This window comes from Phasianus colchicus, chromosome Z, assembly GCF_987193195.1.
Source record: "Phasianus colchicus chromosome Z, bPhaCol1.hap1.1, whole genome shotgun sequence".
NCBI classification, from domain to species: Eukaryota; Metazoa; Chordata; class Aves; order Galliformes; family Phasianidae; genus Phasianus; species Phasianus colchicus.
The window spans coordinates 56340953-56358369 of NC_143476.1; the positions used below are offsets into that span (position 1 = coordinate 56340953).

At 39.6% G+C, this 17417-nt stretch overlaps 1 protein-coding gene across 5 annotated transcripts in view; it reads left to right on the plus strand.

The window, feature by feature from the left end:
• The window catches only part of CEMIP2 (cell migration inducing hyaluronidase 2), a 53876-nt gene that overhangs the window by 19826 nt on the left and 16633 nt on the right, over positions 1 to 17417 (plus strand). For all 5 annotated transcript variants that reach the window (XM_090130784.1, XM_090130785.1, XM_090130786.1 and 2 more), the window contains 7 exons: positions 4014 to 4154; positions 4693 to 5254; positions 7906 to 8075; positions 9413 to 9601; positions 13538 to 13707; positions 16178 to 16387; positions 16779 to 16984. In XM_090130784.1, the coding sequence (XP_089986910.1) occupies positions 4014 to 4154; positions 4693 to 5254; positions 7906 to 8075; positions 9413 to 9601; positions 13538 to 13707; positions 16178 to 16387; positions 16779 to 16984 (1648 nt within the window). The remainder of the gene's footprint in view (positions 1 to 4013; positions 4155 to 4692; positions 5255 to 7905; positions 8076 to 9412; positions 9602 to 13537; positions 13708 to 16177; positions 16388 to 16778; positions 16985 to 17417) is intronic.

Genomic DNA, 17417 nt, shown 5'->3' on the forward strand with positions numbered 1-17417 from the left:
GGGTCGGGCCCAGAGAGTGGTGGTCAATGGAGCTAAATCCAGCTGGCAACCGGTTACGAGTGGAGTTCCCCAGGGGTCAGTGCTGGGGCCTATCCTGTTTAATATATTTACTGATGACCTGGATGAGGGCATTGAGTGCACCCTCAGTAAGTTTGCAGACGACACCAAGTTGGCTGGAAGTGTGGATTTGCTTGGGGGTAGCGAGGCCCTACAGAGGGATCTGGATAGGCTGGATAGCTGGGCTGAAGCCAATGGGATGAAATTCAACAAGACCAAATGCTGGGTCCTGCACTTTGGCCACAACAACCCCAGGCAACACTACAGGTTTGGGGCAGAGTGGCTGAAAGACTGTGTAGAGGAAGTGGACCTGGAGGTGTTGATTGATGCTAGACTGAACGTGAGCCAGCAGTGTGCCCAGGTGGCCAAGAAGGCCAATGGCATCCTGGTTTGTATCAGAAATAGTGTGACCAGCAGGAACAGGGAAGTAATTGTCCCCCTGTACTCAGTACTGGTGAGGCCGCACTTCAAGTACTGCATCCAGTTTTGGGCCCCTTGCTGTAAGAAAGACATCAAGGCCCTGGAGCGGGTTCAGATAAGGGCAGCTAAGCTGGTGAGGGGTGTGGAGCACAGGTCTTATGAGGAGTGGCTGAGGGAGCTGGGATTGTTCAGTCTAGAGAAGAGGAGGCTCAGGGGAGACCTTATTGCTCTCTATAACTACCTGAAAGAAGGTTGCAGTGAGCTGGGGGTCGGCCTCTTCTCTTGTGCGACTAGTGATAGGACTAGAGGGAATGGCTTCAAGCTGCACCAGGGAAGGTTCAGGCTGGACGTTAGGAAATACTACTTCTCTGAAAGGGTGATCAGGCACTGGAATAGGCTGCCCAGAGAGGTGGTGGAGTCACCGACCCTGGAGGTGTTCAAGGAACATTTGGACAGCGTACTGAGTTCTAATGTGTTGGAAGCCCTAATGCAAGAGAAACTTCATCCAGGCACCAGAGAAAGAGTGACAAAAATTTTCATTTTGTCACAGAGTTACTACAGCAGTTCCGCCAGAAGGTTTTTGATGGGTTGAAATGTTAGTGCCTTTAGCTCCATCCTCACATACGTGGTATTAAAGCCAACTGCTCCAGTTCCAGCTAGGTGTGCTCTTGCTGAGGGCTAATTGGAAATCCATATTGTTAGTGCTTTTAATGGTTGTTTGAAAGGCAGTGTAGGGAATGTGAGACTTAGTAGTAATTGCGTGTAAATCCTAAACCTCCGGCATACCCTCCCCACAGGGAAAATGATACTTGTCTGCATTTCTGTTCCTGCCTGTCAGCTGGTTTCTTTTTCCTCCTTGCTTTTATCTTCTTGTCATCATCTTTTTTTTTTTCTAAGGAGGCCTTAGCACATGTAGAGTGCTGGAAATGCAATTTCCTTCCCCATTTCCAGAGGCTTGTGCTACAGGGTCAGGAAGAGAAGTAGGGGAGATTTAGGGGAAAAAGTTCTCTTTGGCCTTCACAGTTCTCAGCTGGAGCTTGCCCAGGGTAAACAGGATCTTCAGAAAATTTAGCTGCCAAAGTGTGATAAACTTCTGCTCAGCATAATGTAACACTGATAATTTTTTCCCAGAGGCCTTAGGAACTCCAGACTTGGTGGCTAAGCAGGTAGAAAGCAACTATTTAACTGTGTTTTGAGAACTGTTTCCTGTCTGTTCTCCTGCCAAACTTCATATCCTTTCCCCAACACATGAAAGATTCTAGAATTCTGGGGGGGCAAGGTATTTTTTGTTTGTCTGTTTTCTTTACTGTATATAAAAATACACTTTCTCACCCTGTTAACCCTATTAGAAACAACTAAACCCTAAGGACAGCTGACCCCTTTTTACAAAAACACACTTAAGTAGAGGCTTGACTTGAAAAAAAAAATTCAGCATGAGTGGTTAAATTTGGCAAGGCTATAGCTACTTAACGTTTTCTGTGTTATGCTTCTGCTTCCATTTAACCTTAACTGCACAGGCAATGACTGTGGTCTGTAAAATCCGATCAGTAATTTTGGAGGTAACATATGGTGAAGTACTAAATATTTGATGTTTCCCTGCAACCCACTGCAATTACTAAGGGAGAATTTCGGAATGCTTTTGCTGAGCACATCTGATTCACTTGCCAAAAAGTTGATCCGCTGTGCTTCAGAAGCATGCTCATGTTGCAGGAGCGCCCGTTTCCAATTCCAATGGCTTCATTGCTCAAAGATAGGATAAGTTAGACTCTGATTTTAATTTATTGAGTTGCTGCGCTGTACCTCATCTTTCAGACTCAATAGAAAAACTTGCAGTTACTAAATCTTTTTCCCTCCATGAATCATGCTTAACAGAAATTAGCAGGTTGCTGACTCATGGTTTCCCCGCACTGCCCTTTGCTACCAGCCAGGAAGTGCGTGTCTCTTCGCAGTACTTTTGCAGCTTTGAGGGAAGGAGCTTACTGACTCTGCATGAGTCAGGCAGCAGAACTGCATTTTTTCAGCATCTTGCAAGACAGCAGTGTTTCTTGCTTTTCAGCTTTCCCTCATGTGTTGAGTTTCACTTTTTAAATGCTGCCTTCTTTGGCTGCATCCTTCTTCCCCTCCCATCCCCCTGCCAAAAAAAAAAAAAAAAAAAAAAAGAAAGAAAGAAAAAACAGCCACTTTTGTTTTTATTTTTATATTACTACTTTAGATGCCTTTTGGCCTCATGCAGTTCTGCTATTTTTTTTTTTTTTCCACTGGCAGTCAAATCTTGGTTTCTGTGGGTTTCCTGGGCTGGAAAGGATTTGAAATGTGGAGAGAGAAACAGCAAAGGAAAACAACTTTGTCAGCAGAACTAAGGATGGCTTGTATTAAATCTGTGGGTAGGTTTCTCTTTCTTCAGATTTTGCAAGAGTGGGCTATTGCAAATAGCCTTTTTCCCTCAGTTTCGTTTCAGATGCATGGGGCTTTTTCTCCAGAAGATAAGGTTTGAAAAGGCTATTGAGACTATTTCTCTCAATTGGGCTTCTAACCTGTTTATTTTTGGCATTTTTGGTTGTGTTTTTTTCTCAATAAAAATATTTGCTGTCTGTCATTTTGTAAGAAAATTGAAAATCCAAGAAATATACTTCCTGTTTTCATAGTACCTCTTGTGCTGCTGCATTACTCACTGCTTAATATTGTAAATGGACGTGTTTTAAGTACCACATTGCTGTAGCTGCATCTGAAGTCACTCAACCTTGTCACTTCTTCAAGCTTCTTCTCCTTTTCTGGCCTTATAATATGGCAGCACTGCCTGTGTGGTGCTAAACCTTCACCAGGATTTTGAGAAGGATTATGCACATCTCAGCTTTAGTGTGATTCAGAGCCTGGTATTTAAAGTAACTTCCTAAAAGGGACAGTGAGTTTGGATCCAAATGCCTCAATTCCCAGGAAACTGCTCTAAGTAGTAAAGCATTACACTAAATATATGAAGGTTGTCTTCTCTTTTCTCCCCTTTTTTACAAATCTATGGTGAAAGAAATGATCAAGATGCTCAAAAGCAATACGGGATCAACCTTTCTCACACAGGTGCTTGTAACCTTGAGGGAGTTGAGATGGTTCTGTGCCTCACCATCATGTTAGTGTTTCAGGTGTGATGCCTGGGAGTCAGAGTAACTGCTGTGAATCTAAGACTTTGCCACTTACCTCTCCTCATCTACTGTGATGATGTGGAAATTTTTGAAGCAAAAACAAAGGATGCCTAGCAAGAGGTTAAAATTGCAGCTTATATTTACAGTTCAGACTGCTTGTGATCCTCAGTGATTTAATTTGGTGTATAATCCCTTCTCACCCCCTGGAAGTTTTACCATTGCTCAGGTACCATTTTGACTGTTAATTTAAATGTGAACACCTGTTGCCTCAGTACTGTAACCACGGAAAGGAAGTGGATGATTGGCTGCCTTAATCACATTCATCGTCATGCTGCCAATGTTGCTGTCATCCTGTTGGTGAGTCTAACTTTGTAAAATAATGAATTTCATATTATATTGCAGAGAATTGTCCTGATCAGAATCCTCGTCTGAAAAACTGGAGCCCTGGGAAAGATCCTGAAAAGAAGGTTATCATCAAAAAGGGAGATTTGTTTCGTCTGAACTCGGATGCTACAGTACATTCTATAACCATACAGGATGGAGGTACGAAAAGGCAAGATGAGGAAAATGCTTCATTTCACTGCATAGCTTGTATTTTTATGATTACATGAAAAATGCATTGGAATATTGATATTGAACAATTCTTCTGCTTCCATTTTTCTGCCTTCTGCCTTCTGCCAGTTACACCAGATGTTAAAAAGCTGAATGAACACTATCAATTCTGTCACTGGGAATAATGGCATGGTTTTCTATATGATATACAAAAATTAGACTTGCATAGTAGCTTTCCAGGTATGGAATCTTATGTTCTGATGGCAAACATGGTATGCTAGCCATTTTAGAAAAACAGTATGAAAACTAGGGGCAAGCTAGCCAGATGCTTAGAAAGATGAATCACAACCAGTAGAAGTTATTTTCCTAAATATTCATAAACGTATTTATAAGCTTAGTAACTTATTTAATTGGTATGGAAAATAAATCTTTCTTAATTGTTCTGTTGCTCTTATTGGAAATCTTAATTCTTTGAGTCTGTCTCAGAATTGATTTTACTAATGGAAATATATTTTTTTTTTTCCTTTAGGGTTACTTGTTTTTGGTGATGATAAAGATGGTTCTAAAAATATTACTTTGAGAACTCGTTTTATCCTGATAAAGGATGGTGGAATGCTTCATGTTGGAGCAGAGAAATGCCGCTATAAATCCAAAGCAACTATTATTTTGTATGGGAAGTCAAATGAAGATGCTGATGTGCCAGAATTTGGCAAAAAATTTATTGGTGTGGGCCCTGAAGGAACGCTGGAATTGCATGGGCATCAGAAGCTATCATGGACTCTTCTGTCAAAGTCTGTGAATTTCTCAGGGCTGGCCTGTGGTCACTATGCATTTAAAAAGAATTTTTCCCGAGGACTAAATGTGAGAGTGATTGATCAGGACACGGCGAGTGTTTTAGAAGTGCTGAAGTTTGATACTCATGAGTTTTCAGAAGAAAGCTTGAAACTCCAGAACTTACTGAAGAATAGAAGTCCTGGTCGCATTATCGCTATTGCTGTAGGAGATTCAGCTGCTAAAAACCTACTGGAAGAAACTAAAGTGACTATTCAAAATCTTCTGGGAAGTAGGTTTGTCAGAGGATTGAGTTACAGGTAACTAATTTATTCTCCCTTTTATGTTGAGTAAAGATTAGATACAGATTCTGCCTTTTGTGGGGGGGAATAAGGGGCTTATAAAAACTTGGACAGTATCTGTTCTTACAGTACTGACTATCCTTAGAAAATTTTGTGTAGTACTACAGTTGCAGTATTCAGTACGCAGTGCTTTGATAGAGCAAAGACTGCAGCCTGCAAGCATCTCTATAAATCTCATTGCTTATTTGTAATTACTCTTTCACTTTTCTTCACAGAAGCTAAGAGTGGATATAGCAAAGGACCTTCTTCTGTTCAAATGCTCAGATAGAGAACAGTTGTCTAGAAAAAGCTTTTAATGCATATGACGTTGTATTTGGGGGAGCATGGAAAGCTAGGCTAAAAGCTGAATACAAGGAAAGGACACTAATCATATATCAGATTGTATCTTGTCCCCTTCACTGATTTTGCAAGGAAATGATCTGCAAAAAAATATTCTATTATTGAAGTACAGTTGTCAGGTGTGTCTGTGTCTTTTGACCATTTTTTTTATGTTGTTTGGGACTGAAATGGTGGAGCTCTGGAAGAAACTCAGTCAATGTTACGAAAGCAGGAAGCTTCACCTCTTGCTCATTCTGACCCTAGCTTTGTGTTGTGCAGGGTAAACTGTATGTGTGGATGGTGCATCAAATCTACTGCCATCCAGTCCTTCGGTTTCTGTTAAAATGGCTTTGTATAAGCTGGTTTTATTTCTTAGTATGTTCCAGGAAATCAATACCTTAGATTTTCTCTACTGTTCTTGTCTTTGCTATCCCCTAATATCTGGATTTGAGTTGCTTTGGCAGAGCTGGGCTGGGGTGTCAGTCAGGATGGCATGTTCTGACCTTGCTTCCTCTAGGGGCATGTTTATGGCAACCACTGTGTAAGCATGTAGTCATGGGGGCCCTGCAGTGGGGAGACGGCCTGCAGTGCCTTTGAGACAGTTTCACCAGAGTGACCAATGCCTCAGCATCCCATAGGTGTCTCCATCTTCTGGAAGCATGAGCAGACAGTTGGTCAGGTGCTGGGCAGCCAGTCTCTGCCTCACCTGGAGCTGATGGTTCTTGTGTTCACCTCTACTGGTGGCCTCAATGCTGGTGTGAAGTGAGAGAACTGTTTAGCCTGTGGTGTGGAGGAGGAAGCTGCTTTTTTTTTTTTTTTTTTAATAATTATTCCCTTCAGAACTGTTTCCTGACTATTTTCACTTGTCGATAGAGACTCTGAGTGCACATGAGCGTGTCCCATTTGTTGTGGGAGATGGGTGAGATGCTCACCTGAGTGCTTGCTGAGGGAAAACAGGGACAATTAATAAAACTTGTAAAGCTAGTGAAAGTGTTTTGAGCTTCATAGAACCATAGATGCTGCGTTTGGAGGTGAATGATCCATTCCATTGTTCTCCACTTCTGCCCCCCCATGCAAAATAGTGTGCTTTAAAATACCCTTGTATTTATTTTAAATGTTGATATATGAAACGCTCAGATTTTTGTTGGTGCTACTTAAAAGGTGGCCCACTACATACTATTTCTGTGAAGGCGTGAATGCTGAGCACTTTGATTTGGCCTTTTAAAAATAACAATTAGTAAGAACACAAAAGGACTGAAATAAAAGGCAACTGAATTGAAGAAGGTTTTAATATCTGCCTTTGAATCAATCATTGGCGCTGGGCTGCAGTCCAACTAGCTGTTACTGTTTTCATTTTGTGTCAATGATTCAGTGTTAATGATGCAATTTTGTTCAACTTTTTAATAGATGATTACTTCCTCTGCACGTAATTACAGCATTACAGAGCAGTCAAGGACAACAAATATTCTTGTTACTTGAACTTGATGGCAGCTTTCTGTAGTGTGTGGTTTTCCATTTCCAAAAACTTGGACTCACTGAGCAGAGCTGTAGAAATTGAAGAGACATTCGGGACAGTTCCCTGCTCCCCATGAGTGCTCAGCCAAGTGTTCAGCTGGGGGAAAGACTCTTGAGGGGGAAGAGAAAAAAAATTGTCCTCAGTCTTCAGAAACACTGATGATCCCTTATGCAAAGGTTGTGCAATAGAATACGCTACCTTTTTTTTTTTTTTTTGGGTCCAAGTGTCTGGGATATTTCAAGTATTGCATGCAAGGGGTACTGATCACCAGCAGCAGCTGCTGGCTGTGTCTGACTTGATGCAGTCTTGGTCCCCAAGGGCTCCTTGTCTCCTCTGTGCAGACACTGCTAGCTGACTGCAGCCCTGTGATGGGAATGTGGCAGGAGAGTCAGCACTGGCTCAATGTCTTCCCATGCTCCCTACAGACTGCCTGTGAGCAGAATCCCGTATCATTCTGGCACTCAGGTCTTGTGGTTCTCTTTTGTATGTTGTACTAAAAAATGTGTCTGAAAGTTCTCTCAGTTAAGAGCTATGATATTTGCCAGTTTGCTTATAGGACATCCAGTTATGTAGGGCTGTGCACCTTTCCAATGAGGTATGTCCATCTTAGTTATTCATTTTGAAACTGTGGTTTAAAATGAAATTGGGAATGTAGGCCAAAGGATTCTAAGTAACTTCTTTGTACCTTGTCTCATCTTGTGCCTGTTGGTGAAGAATTTAAGGGCAATTATTTATAAACACATACTTTTTTTTTTTTTTTTTTTTTTTTTTGCAGGCAAGCCTGGGCTTTAGTTGGTGTTATAGGTGGTGGGAATTCTTCCTGTAATGAATCAGTGCGAGACTATGAAAATCACAGCACCGGTGGGAAAGCTCTTGCTCAGAAAGAATTTTTCACAGTGGATGGTCAGAAGTTTGTTGTCAGAGCTTACAGTGAATGGAATGATGGTAGGAAAACACTTACCCTTGTGGGTAGGGAAAAAATAAATATGGCATATGGTGCTTTTTTGTTTGTTTTTTTTTGCTAGAGCTACTGGTTACAGTTTAAATTTTTGATTGCTGCTGTAAGTTTTGCTTTTTGCTACTCATGTGGCCAGATTATTGGATGAAGTATGAGGGCAGCATCTTAGTCTCAATTCTGATCATTACATGCAGAATGCAAGTGACATAACAATAAGTTAATTATCTGCATTTCTAACATATTAGTTACAGATAAAAGTTCTTAAAATGTGCTGAAGTAGATTTTTTTTTCTTCAGTCTTTTTTATTTTCTCTTTTGGTCATATATTTTTTATTTAAGCTTCACTGATGTTGGTTATGATCCTAATGAGAAAATTGGTTGGGAGCCAAAATGTTTTGTCTCTGTTACAATCCTATGTTATTTGGTGCCAGACTTTGGTTCTCTCATCAATTAGACAACTTTTTTTTTTTTTTGTATAAACCCTGGAAGAACTACCATGTATATGCTTTTATCCTTCTTTTGTGTGTTTGTGTGTTTCAGAAATCTTTGTTCTGCATTTTACTTTTACAGGCAGTCATCTATTCCTGTTTGTTGAATTATTAGTAATATCCAATTTGTTTTAGAAGAATTTAAAAAATATATATTTTTTTCATTTCTTAGGGAACTTTTTTAGTAATTGATCTTTTTGATACCATCCTCCTACTTTTCATTACAGCCTTATGAAATTATATTGACTCATATTTAAAAATAATAATAATAATCCACAGAAGTACATCTTTGACTTTCTGGTGCTGTAGGGCTCAATGTTGAGTTCAGTAAGTAAGCCAAATTGTGATTCCATTCCTCCTACGCATTAAACAAAATGGGAGAATGTTAAATAAAAGGATAACTGCTGAATTTAAAGGCAGGGAAATAGCATACGTGTGCAGTATAGCTTGCAAAACTGTTTTATTAATTGTGCTTAGAACAAAAAAAAGTTCCCCTAGTTTGGCTTGCTAAGTCCTTGACTACATTTACAGTGTTAAATGGCAGAAGAACACCACACCACTTGAAGGAAGCAGAGCAAGCTGGGCCTACGCACTGTTGGTATTCGATGTATTGTTTTGTGGTATTTTATTACTATTTCATAGGTTTTTACTGTCCTGGTTGTTTCCATCTCTGCCCTTTGTTTTATTTTAAATCCACCAAAAAAGAAGGCTGCAATGGTATTTCACACTGGCATGTTTCAGAGCAGAATTGCACCTAGTGGGTGGTATTGAACTTGTAAAATCTCATACACTTGCATTGTGTTAACTCTTGCTTTTGTTTTTTCCTTTTTAAACTAGGTGTTCCGATTTCAGGCTTTCAGGTAGAACCTGTTGGTGGAGTGATACTGAATCTTCTGGATGATGTTAGTAGTTGGGAGCCTGGAGACCGAATTGTGGTTGCAAGTACAGACTATTCAATGTACCAGACAGAGGAGTTTACCCTCCTTCCCTGCCCAGAGTGTACCAAGCACCAGGTCAAAGTCAAAGGTATGGCAGTGGTCACTATCTGAAGGGTTGTGTGAAAAAGTTGTTAGTAGCAGTTCAGCCCAAATGGTTCCTTTCAGCCCAAGCAGTAACAACAGTTGTTTTATCAGTCTCTGTATTGCTTTGTTGCCATGTACAGGAGCATATACTTGCCCTTCCTACAAAATTCTCTGTATAATGTCAGGTCTGCATCTGACCTGTAAAGCTTACTGCACTAACTTTTCTCTCCCCTTTCTTCACAGACTCAGTGAATGCGTTAGGTTTCTTCAGGAGTGGGTTATGCTTGTCTACTGTCCTTTCGCTCCTTTCTGTCTTTTCACTGATTCTCTTTATACAAACTTGAATGGCTGCTGTGGTCATCACTACTTTTGTTATCTCTACTGCCCTTCTCTTCTAAAGTTTTATCATTGTATATGTTTTTTTTCTTTTATTTGAAAAGACGAAAACAGCAGTCTTCAAATCTCTTTTCCCCTTCACCATCTCTTTTACCCGTGTACCAGTAAAATGGTTATGAAACAAGTGGCTCTTCCAAGTCTCTACTCACACAGGATATCCCTAACTAGTTGCAATCTGTTTTTCCTTTGGGTGTGATGTGCACAAAATGGTCTTGCATGTTGTTGGCCATTTCCTATTTTATTATCTGACTCAGTCTGACTTCACAAGAGCCTCCCATGGGGTTGGCTCTTTCACTCTGCAGACATCTGTGTTTTCCTTCTGTCACCCTGTAACCCCTCTGTGTGCCAACACCCTCCTTCCCTGACAGTCCATCAGCCTCAATCTGGAGCTTTTTTCCCTCCTTCTCTTCTGGTGGGCTCTGGGGTTGGTTTGCAACTCACCAACCACTTTTGGCAACAGCTGATGGGGTGCTCTTTGAGATTGTTGTGTCCCATTCAATCTCTCTACTGTGTGACTTCCTCTTATCTCTTCTCTCTCAGCTCTCAGAAGTTTTCTGTGTACTCCCTCAAACTTTCCTCTTCCTCTGTCTTCGGGATTGCCAGTTTTTCTGTTGACTTTGCTTCATTGTTAACATCCCACAACATTTGCTGGTGAGGCTAAGATTTGTTTTCCTGCTTTGTGAAATCCCAGATAATGTGAACTCAGATATCTCAGCCTGTTCCTTGTTATACATCAGAGATTACCAGTGTGCAGGAAGCTATGAAGATGACTTAATGCCATTGTGCATGGCACTTAATTGCTTTTGTTCTGATGTTTCTCGCTTGATATGCATTAGTCAGTACTTCAAAGATGCAAGCTACAATAAAGTTTAAAAAAAGTTTTGTCACCACTGTATAGGAGTATGTCCAAACTCTTGTCTTGGGAATCATGCACAGTGAAAAACTAACTACTTTTAAAGAATCTTCATTTAAAAAAGAGGATCAAAAAAATTTACAGAATTTGCAGTTTGACTACAGGATGATTGCATTTTTTCTTTATGAAAATAAATGCTGTATTAACTGTTTAGAGAACTTTAAAATAATTCTAAAAGAGAACTGGCCATCTTGCTGGTCTTTTTCGACCAATATTCCGTAGTAACGGATACTGATCTTTCTTTTTGTTTTTTGAGCAACGTGAATTTTTGGTGGAATGATAAATTTTACTTACTAAAGAATGCACCATCTTTTTAAATCTTTTGTTTTCGTTTTTTTGGAATAGAAAACAAAGCATTGTTTAATAGGATGCTTGATTGCACTCAGTATACATATTATAATTAAATATAGGGAAAAAACAACAGGTAGACTTCAAATATATAAGTACAGTCCCATTTTACAGACTTCTGTCCTTTTTTTTTTTTTTCTAAACAGCAGGATAAGTACAACAGTATTGGTATTCTTCACAGTTTAGCAAAGCTGCCAGTTCAGCTTGTATCCTTCTGTAAGTTTTGAGAAGGGGTAGTGAAAACTTGAAAAGAAATAATTATCTTTTTAAAATTTCCAGATAATTTTCTTGGTTTTTATAGGAAAATAGCAGATTGATGCTTTCTTTGGAAAAATATTTTAAAAATAGAGTATCTGTGCTTATTTTTACCTAATTTTAGTTTGTATCCTCAGATTAGCTATACAGACTTTTCTAAAGATTTTTGGCCTTGTTTACAGGTTTCTAATTTTTGTTTAGAGCAGAATGGGCAGCCAGTGTTTTTTTCTTCTAAAGCAAATCTGTATCAGTGTTTTTTTTATTAAAGCTTTTCTAACGTATTGTTTCTTAATTTTTTTTTTTTTTTTTTTTTTTAGTTTTCATCCATTTCATCCATTCACAAAGTATTGGACTGAAATTAACATAAACCTACAAATAAAATGCTGGTTTTGTTTTAGGATTAGTAGTTCTACTATACTGAAAAATATGTAGATGGCACCTTGTTTGTTACTGAAACATGCAATAGCATCTTTGATTCCGTGCCCTGAAAGATGCTCAAGTATCACTTTGAGTTCAGTCAAAAAAGGCGAATTTGCTTGTTCTTTGCTATGTTAGTGTTTATCATTCTGCCAAATCACATGCTTTTTTTTGTGCACGTTAGCATAAGAAAAGATAATAAAACACCGTGTTTAAGTTATGACAATATATGACTTTTTTGGTGCTACTATTATTTACTTTCAAGTTACGTAGGTTGCTCTAAAGTAATGCCTCCTATTTATTTCCATGGAAAATACAGCAGCTACAAAGAGCACAATAACACTGTTTGATAGAGCAAATTCTCAGCTACAAAACACATTTTTCAACATAGTCACTACCATTAGTCATGTATTTTCTTCAGCAGTGAAGAAGAGCATGCTTTCTGCACTTATAAAAATCTGCACCAGCAGAGGTGACCCACAGCTGCTGTGAAAGCATCATTGTTCAGTCTTTCACTGGCCCAAGCAGACCTAAGTCAAAAGACACCAAATCCAGACTATGTGGTGAGTGTGATCAGACAGTCCAAGCAAAATTGGTGGGGCGCTCCATGCTTCAGACAGGTATGGGGCCTGGTGTTATCATGTTGTAAAATGTCTTCTCTGAGCTGACTCAGGAAGTTTGAGCCTTCAGCTTAGATAGCACTGTAGTGTAGTTTATGGTTTAACTGGGTTACAGAAATTCCTGAAGGATGATCCTTTTCCTATCTCTAAAGGCAGTGCACTTCACTTTGCCTGCTGAGAGCTGCATCTTGAACTTCTGCTTCATTGGTGAATTCCTGTTACCACTCCATGGACTGTCTTTTTGATAGACTCATACTGGTGAAACCATGTCTTGCTGCTGGTAATACTTCAGTCCAGGAAACTGTCACCTTCAGCCTCATATTGGTTCCTCAAGTCCTGACAAACTCATATAGTATTCTTTCTGTTCTTGTGTGAGTTTGTTGCTTCATCCTGGCAAAACTTTATGATATTTCAGTGTTGCCGCCATCATTTCCAATGCACTGAAGCTGATATTCAGCTTAGCATGCAGTTTCCTGGTCATGATCTGAAGGAGGAACTCTTTGTTTAGTGGTGTGACAGTTTGCATGGCTGTCTGGAACATGACTTGTCTTTCATATTGCTGTTGTCACTGCTGAACCATACCACCCACCACCTCATTAAGTACACATCCACTGTTTGGTCTCCATAAACATTCAGTAAGCATCAATGAAGTCGGTGGGTGCCATCTTTTCTGCGTTGAGGTATTCAGTGACACACCTTTGCTTTGTTTGCACTTCCATGTCAGATGCCAGTTTGTCTGACTGCCCCTCTGCTGCCATCTGCCAGATGGCAATGACTTGTAATGGAATATTGGTGGGAAGGTTCAACCTCCACTACCATACCACCAGCATTTGCGTCTTGACGTCATGGGCCAACGTACAATAAAATAGGAACATATTATAAAATAGGAAGCATTACTTTCAGAGCAGCCCTTGTTGTTTAGTGTTTATGACAATGACAGTCTTTTTTTCTTCTTTTTTTTTTTTTCCCTCTCAAAACTGTTTTTGGACAGAAAAACCTCAGTATCCCCATGTGGGAGAAGTTATTGATGGAGTGGACATGAGGGCAGAAGTTGGAGTTCTCACAAGGAACATCTTAATCAAAGGAGAGACAGAAAATACCTGCTATCGTGAAAAGGAGTGTCAGTTTTTCAGCTATGATACGTTTGGTGGACATATTAAGGTTTGAAAAACATTAAGTAGCTTTCTGTCATCTCAAAAGTACCTTGAGAACAAAAAAGTCAATACTAACCTTGAAGGCATTTGAAAACTTAAAGAACATAAATTCATACAGCTGCTTTTCATAGAAAGGACTTCATTCTCGCTTTCTCAAAATTAATTTAACTCTACAGCACTGCAGCACGTTATATAAATGATATATATTGCGTTTAGCGTTGCAGAAGCATGTACCATATCTTGCAACATTGTGTGGTGGTGGCTAAGCCTTACAAGTTGCATACCTGCATGTTCAACTTAAATCATTTTCAAACTTGGTCTCTATTTTCTGTCTTCTCTCCTTTCCCTGCCTTTCTCTCTCCCCAAGTGATGAGCACTGACTCAATCCTAGAGATCTGCATCATCTCCAAAATGAGGCGGTAGAGAGGCCTGGTGAGGAAAGAGACTGAGTTGGACTATGGTGGATTTTTTAATTTGACTTATTTTATTTGAATGTGCCAAGGTTATGTAAAGCAAACTGCTGCTGATTTCTTATATTACCATAAGCATAAAGAAAGCTGAACGAAAGTAGTATTGTAGAAACTAATACTGAAACTCGTATTCACTTAAATGAAAGGATGGAGCAGCAGTGTGTCAGCTCTTCGCTGCTGGAGAAGTTTTAAATGCAAATGTATTTGTGCTCATTATGTGTTGGTCACAGTTTTAAATCTCCCTTTTCAATGGATTTGGATGCGGATTTTAGCTTTTTAGTGGTGTACATAATAGTGGGAAAGAAAATGCGCCCTTTCCCTACTGTGTGGCAGCTTTTGTGAGCAAGGGAAATAGATGAGCTTAAGCCATTCTTTTATGTTTCAGATAATGTGAGCAAAGAAGATAAATGGCAAGCTGTGAGTCTCACCAAGTGTGATCTTGATTGCCATGGGGTGCTGGTGCAGCAAGGCCCCTCAGATGCCCTGCAGGCAGAGCAGAAAACAAATATTTTGAGTCACCAAAGTTAAACTGTTCCCAGGAGTCTGCTCAGAGAAGCTGAGTGTCTGCTGCTAAGCCTGTGTTTTAGCACTGGAAGCGTTTTCAGCTTACAGTAACCTTACGTGCTCTAGTGGTGAGACCCTGGTCAACTGGCAGATGTTGAGGACCTGGGAGTTCAGCCTGCTCCAGGCTAGCTCTGCACAGCATTGAAACGGGCTGGGGGCAGCAGGAAGAGGCACTCACTTGTAGTTTTACCACACATTCTTGTCTTTAAGTGCTGAAGGTCAGATCTCAGGAAGACATGATATAGTCCATCTTTCTGTATTTTAGGCAGGCAAATTTAAGCTGTGCAATCAAATAAAAGAAAAATAACCTTGTCCTTCCTGGAAAGGCTACAAAAAGTAAGCAAACACACTGAATGGTCCATCACTTTATTGCTCATTTCCCTTGAGGATAACCTCTGCTTATGAAAAATATTATTTTTGTACAATATCCAACTATCCAGTATAGATAAATTAATAAAATAACAACAAAACTCTCTCACCCTTTAGCTTCCTGTATTTCAGTAGCTTGTAGTTCAGCTGTTGTACTTGGTTTTTCTTTTCAGGTTGGAATAGGTGGAAGAAAATACTCTTACTTTCCCCTGTTAGTACTCCAGCCCCATTATAATGCCTTCACTGCTTATTATTATTTTCTTATATCATATATTACATAGGATTACTGTGAAGTTTCATGATCTGTGCTGCATCCTCATCTCAAAGATGTTGATTCTTCACTAGAGTGTGTCCAGTTGTAGGTTAAAACTGGAAATGTGCTGGAATGCATGGTGCCTGGGGAGGAGCTGAGAGAACAGGGCTTATTCAAGGTGGGGAAAGCAAAAGTGGATGAATCTGCTTGCAGATGTCAGGGACTGGCTCAGGGCTCAGAGTACGTGCCAGAGGTCCTGGAGGTGCATAGTGGTAAGACAGTAGACAGTAGGATCAAGCTGCAGCAGGGCTGTCTTGAGTATTTCTGTTCTTGTAGATGTGCTGAGCTATCATCTTTAAGCTGGCCCTGTATTGTGCTGTCAATTGGACCAGGTTTCCTGATAGGTTCCCTGGACCCTCTATTTTGTAATTTTATTAAACTTTGTGCTGGATTGACTGCACGGGTACAGCTCCAGTAGAGTCAGGACCTAATGTGACTTCAAAGACATCTGTTTACTCAAATGGTACATGGTTGTCAGAAAAGAATATCTAACGTGCCTAAAAAAGTAAAGTGTGGCAATGTACAGTCTGGTGGACCTTCCTGTTTTTGTCATGTGAAGATTTAGTTTTCACTCTAGTTCATGAATGATACTGTTTTGTAAGGCAGGATATAGAAGAGGACAGTAATGGCTGTCCTGACTCTCCTAGTGTTGGCTTGCAATAACGGTGCATCTGAAATAGGTGATGTATTATCTTAAAATTTCCATTGGTTAACAAGCAAGTAGTTGGTGAATCATTCTGGGCTTTTCATTATCTTTCTAGATTTTGAAGAATTTTACATCTGTTCATCTCTCCTATGTGGAATTAAAGCAAATGGGCCAGCAGCAGATAGGAAGTTACCCTGTTCACTTTCACCTTTGTGGGGATGTGGATGAAAAAGGAGGTTATAGTTCTAAGACTTACCTTGATGGTCTTTCCATTCATCACTGTTTCTCCAGATGTGTGACTATTCATGCAACTAATGGCTTACTGGTAGGTGCCAGAATAAAATAGGCTATGTTGAACTAAATGTTAAAAAGAACATGTAGAGCAAAAAGCAGTTCCATAACTTAAACTTTAAATGCTCAGGAGTGATTATTATTTGTTTTTTCTTAATTGTAATGAATGAATATACAAGTGCAAACAGTGACTTATTTTTAACAGATCTTGTCATTCTGCTTTTTAGATTCTTGAAGGCAACTAAGCTCTCCAGGCATTGCGTGTTTGTAAGAGAGAAATAGAACTCCATATTTGAATCATCTGAGTCACTGATACTGAAACTTCACTCTGCAGCTGTGCCAAGATAGCAAAACTAAATGGCACTTGTCAAATAAATCTCAGTAAATGCTATTGCTACTGACATAATGGACTTGTGTTTCTGCAGATAAAGGACACCATTGGCTATGACACACTAGGTCACTGTTTCTTCATAGAAGATGGCATTGAGCAGAGGAATACTCTCTTCCACAACCTTGGACTAGTCACAAAACCAGGCACTATTCTTCCTACAGATAGAAACAGCACCATGTGTACTGGCATAAGGGATAAAGTGTATGGAAGTTACGTTCCCGTGCCAGCCACAGACTGCATGTGAGTATTTCATTGTTAAAAAATTAAAACCAAACCAGCTGCAGCAATTAAACTGCTGATGATCTCTTGACAAAACACAGATGGAATGTTTTTTTTTGTATGATCTTCAGTGAATGTGCACACCTTAAATGCAGTTCATATGGTAGTGTTGTTCAAAGAAGTAAAAGCATTTGGTCTTTCATTAAAGAAAAAACATAGGTTGATTTATAACAAGATTTGTTGTGTCTTGTGATACTTGATAAGTTGATTTTTTTTTTTTTTTAAGGCTGCGTCTTTATTTCTGTAAAGGTACCAGTATCATTAAGCTGTCACCTACAGCTTGTCTGGATAACACTAGTGTATTATAGAAGCTTATTAAAACTGTTTATAGTTGCATCGAATGTCTGAACTATCCTAAAATATTTTGCACTGGAGTTCTGTGTGCTTGTGTGGG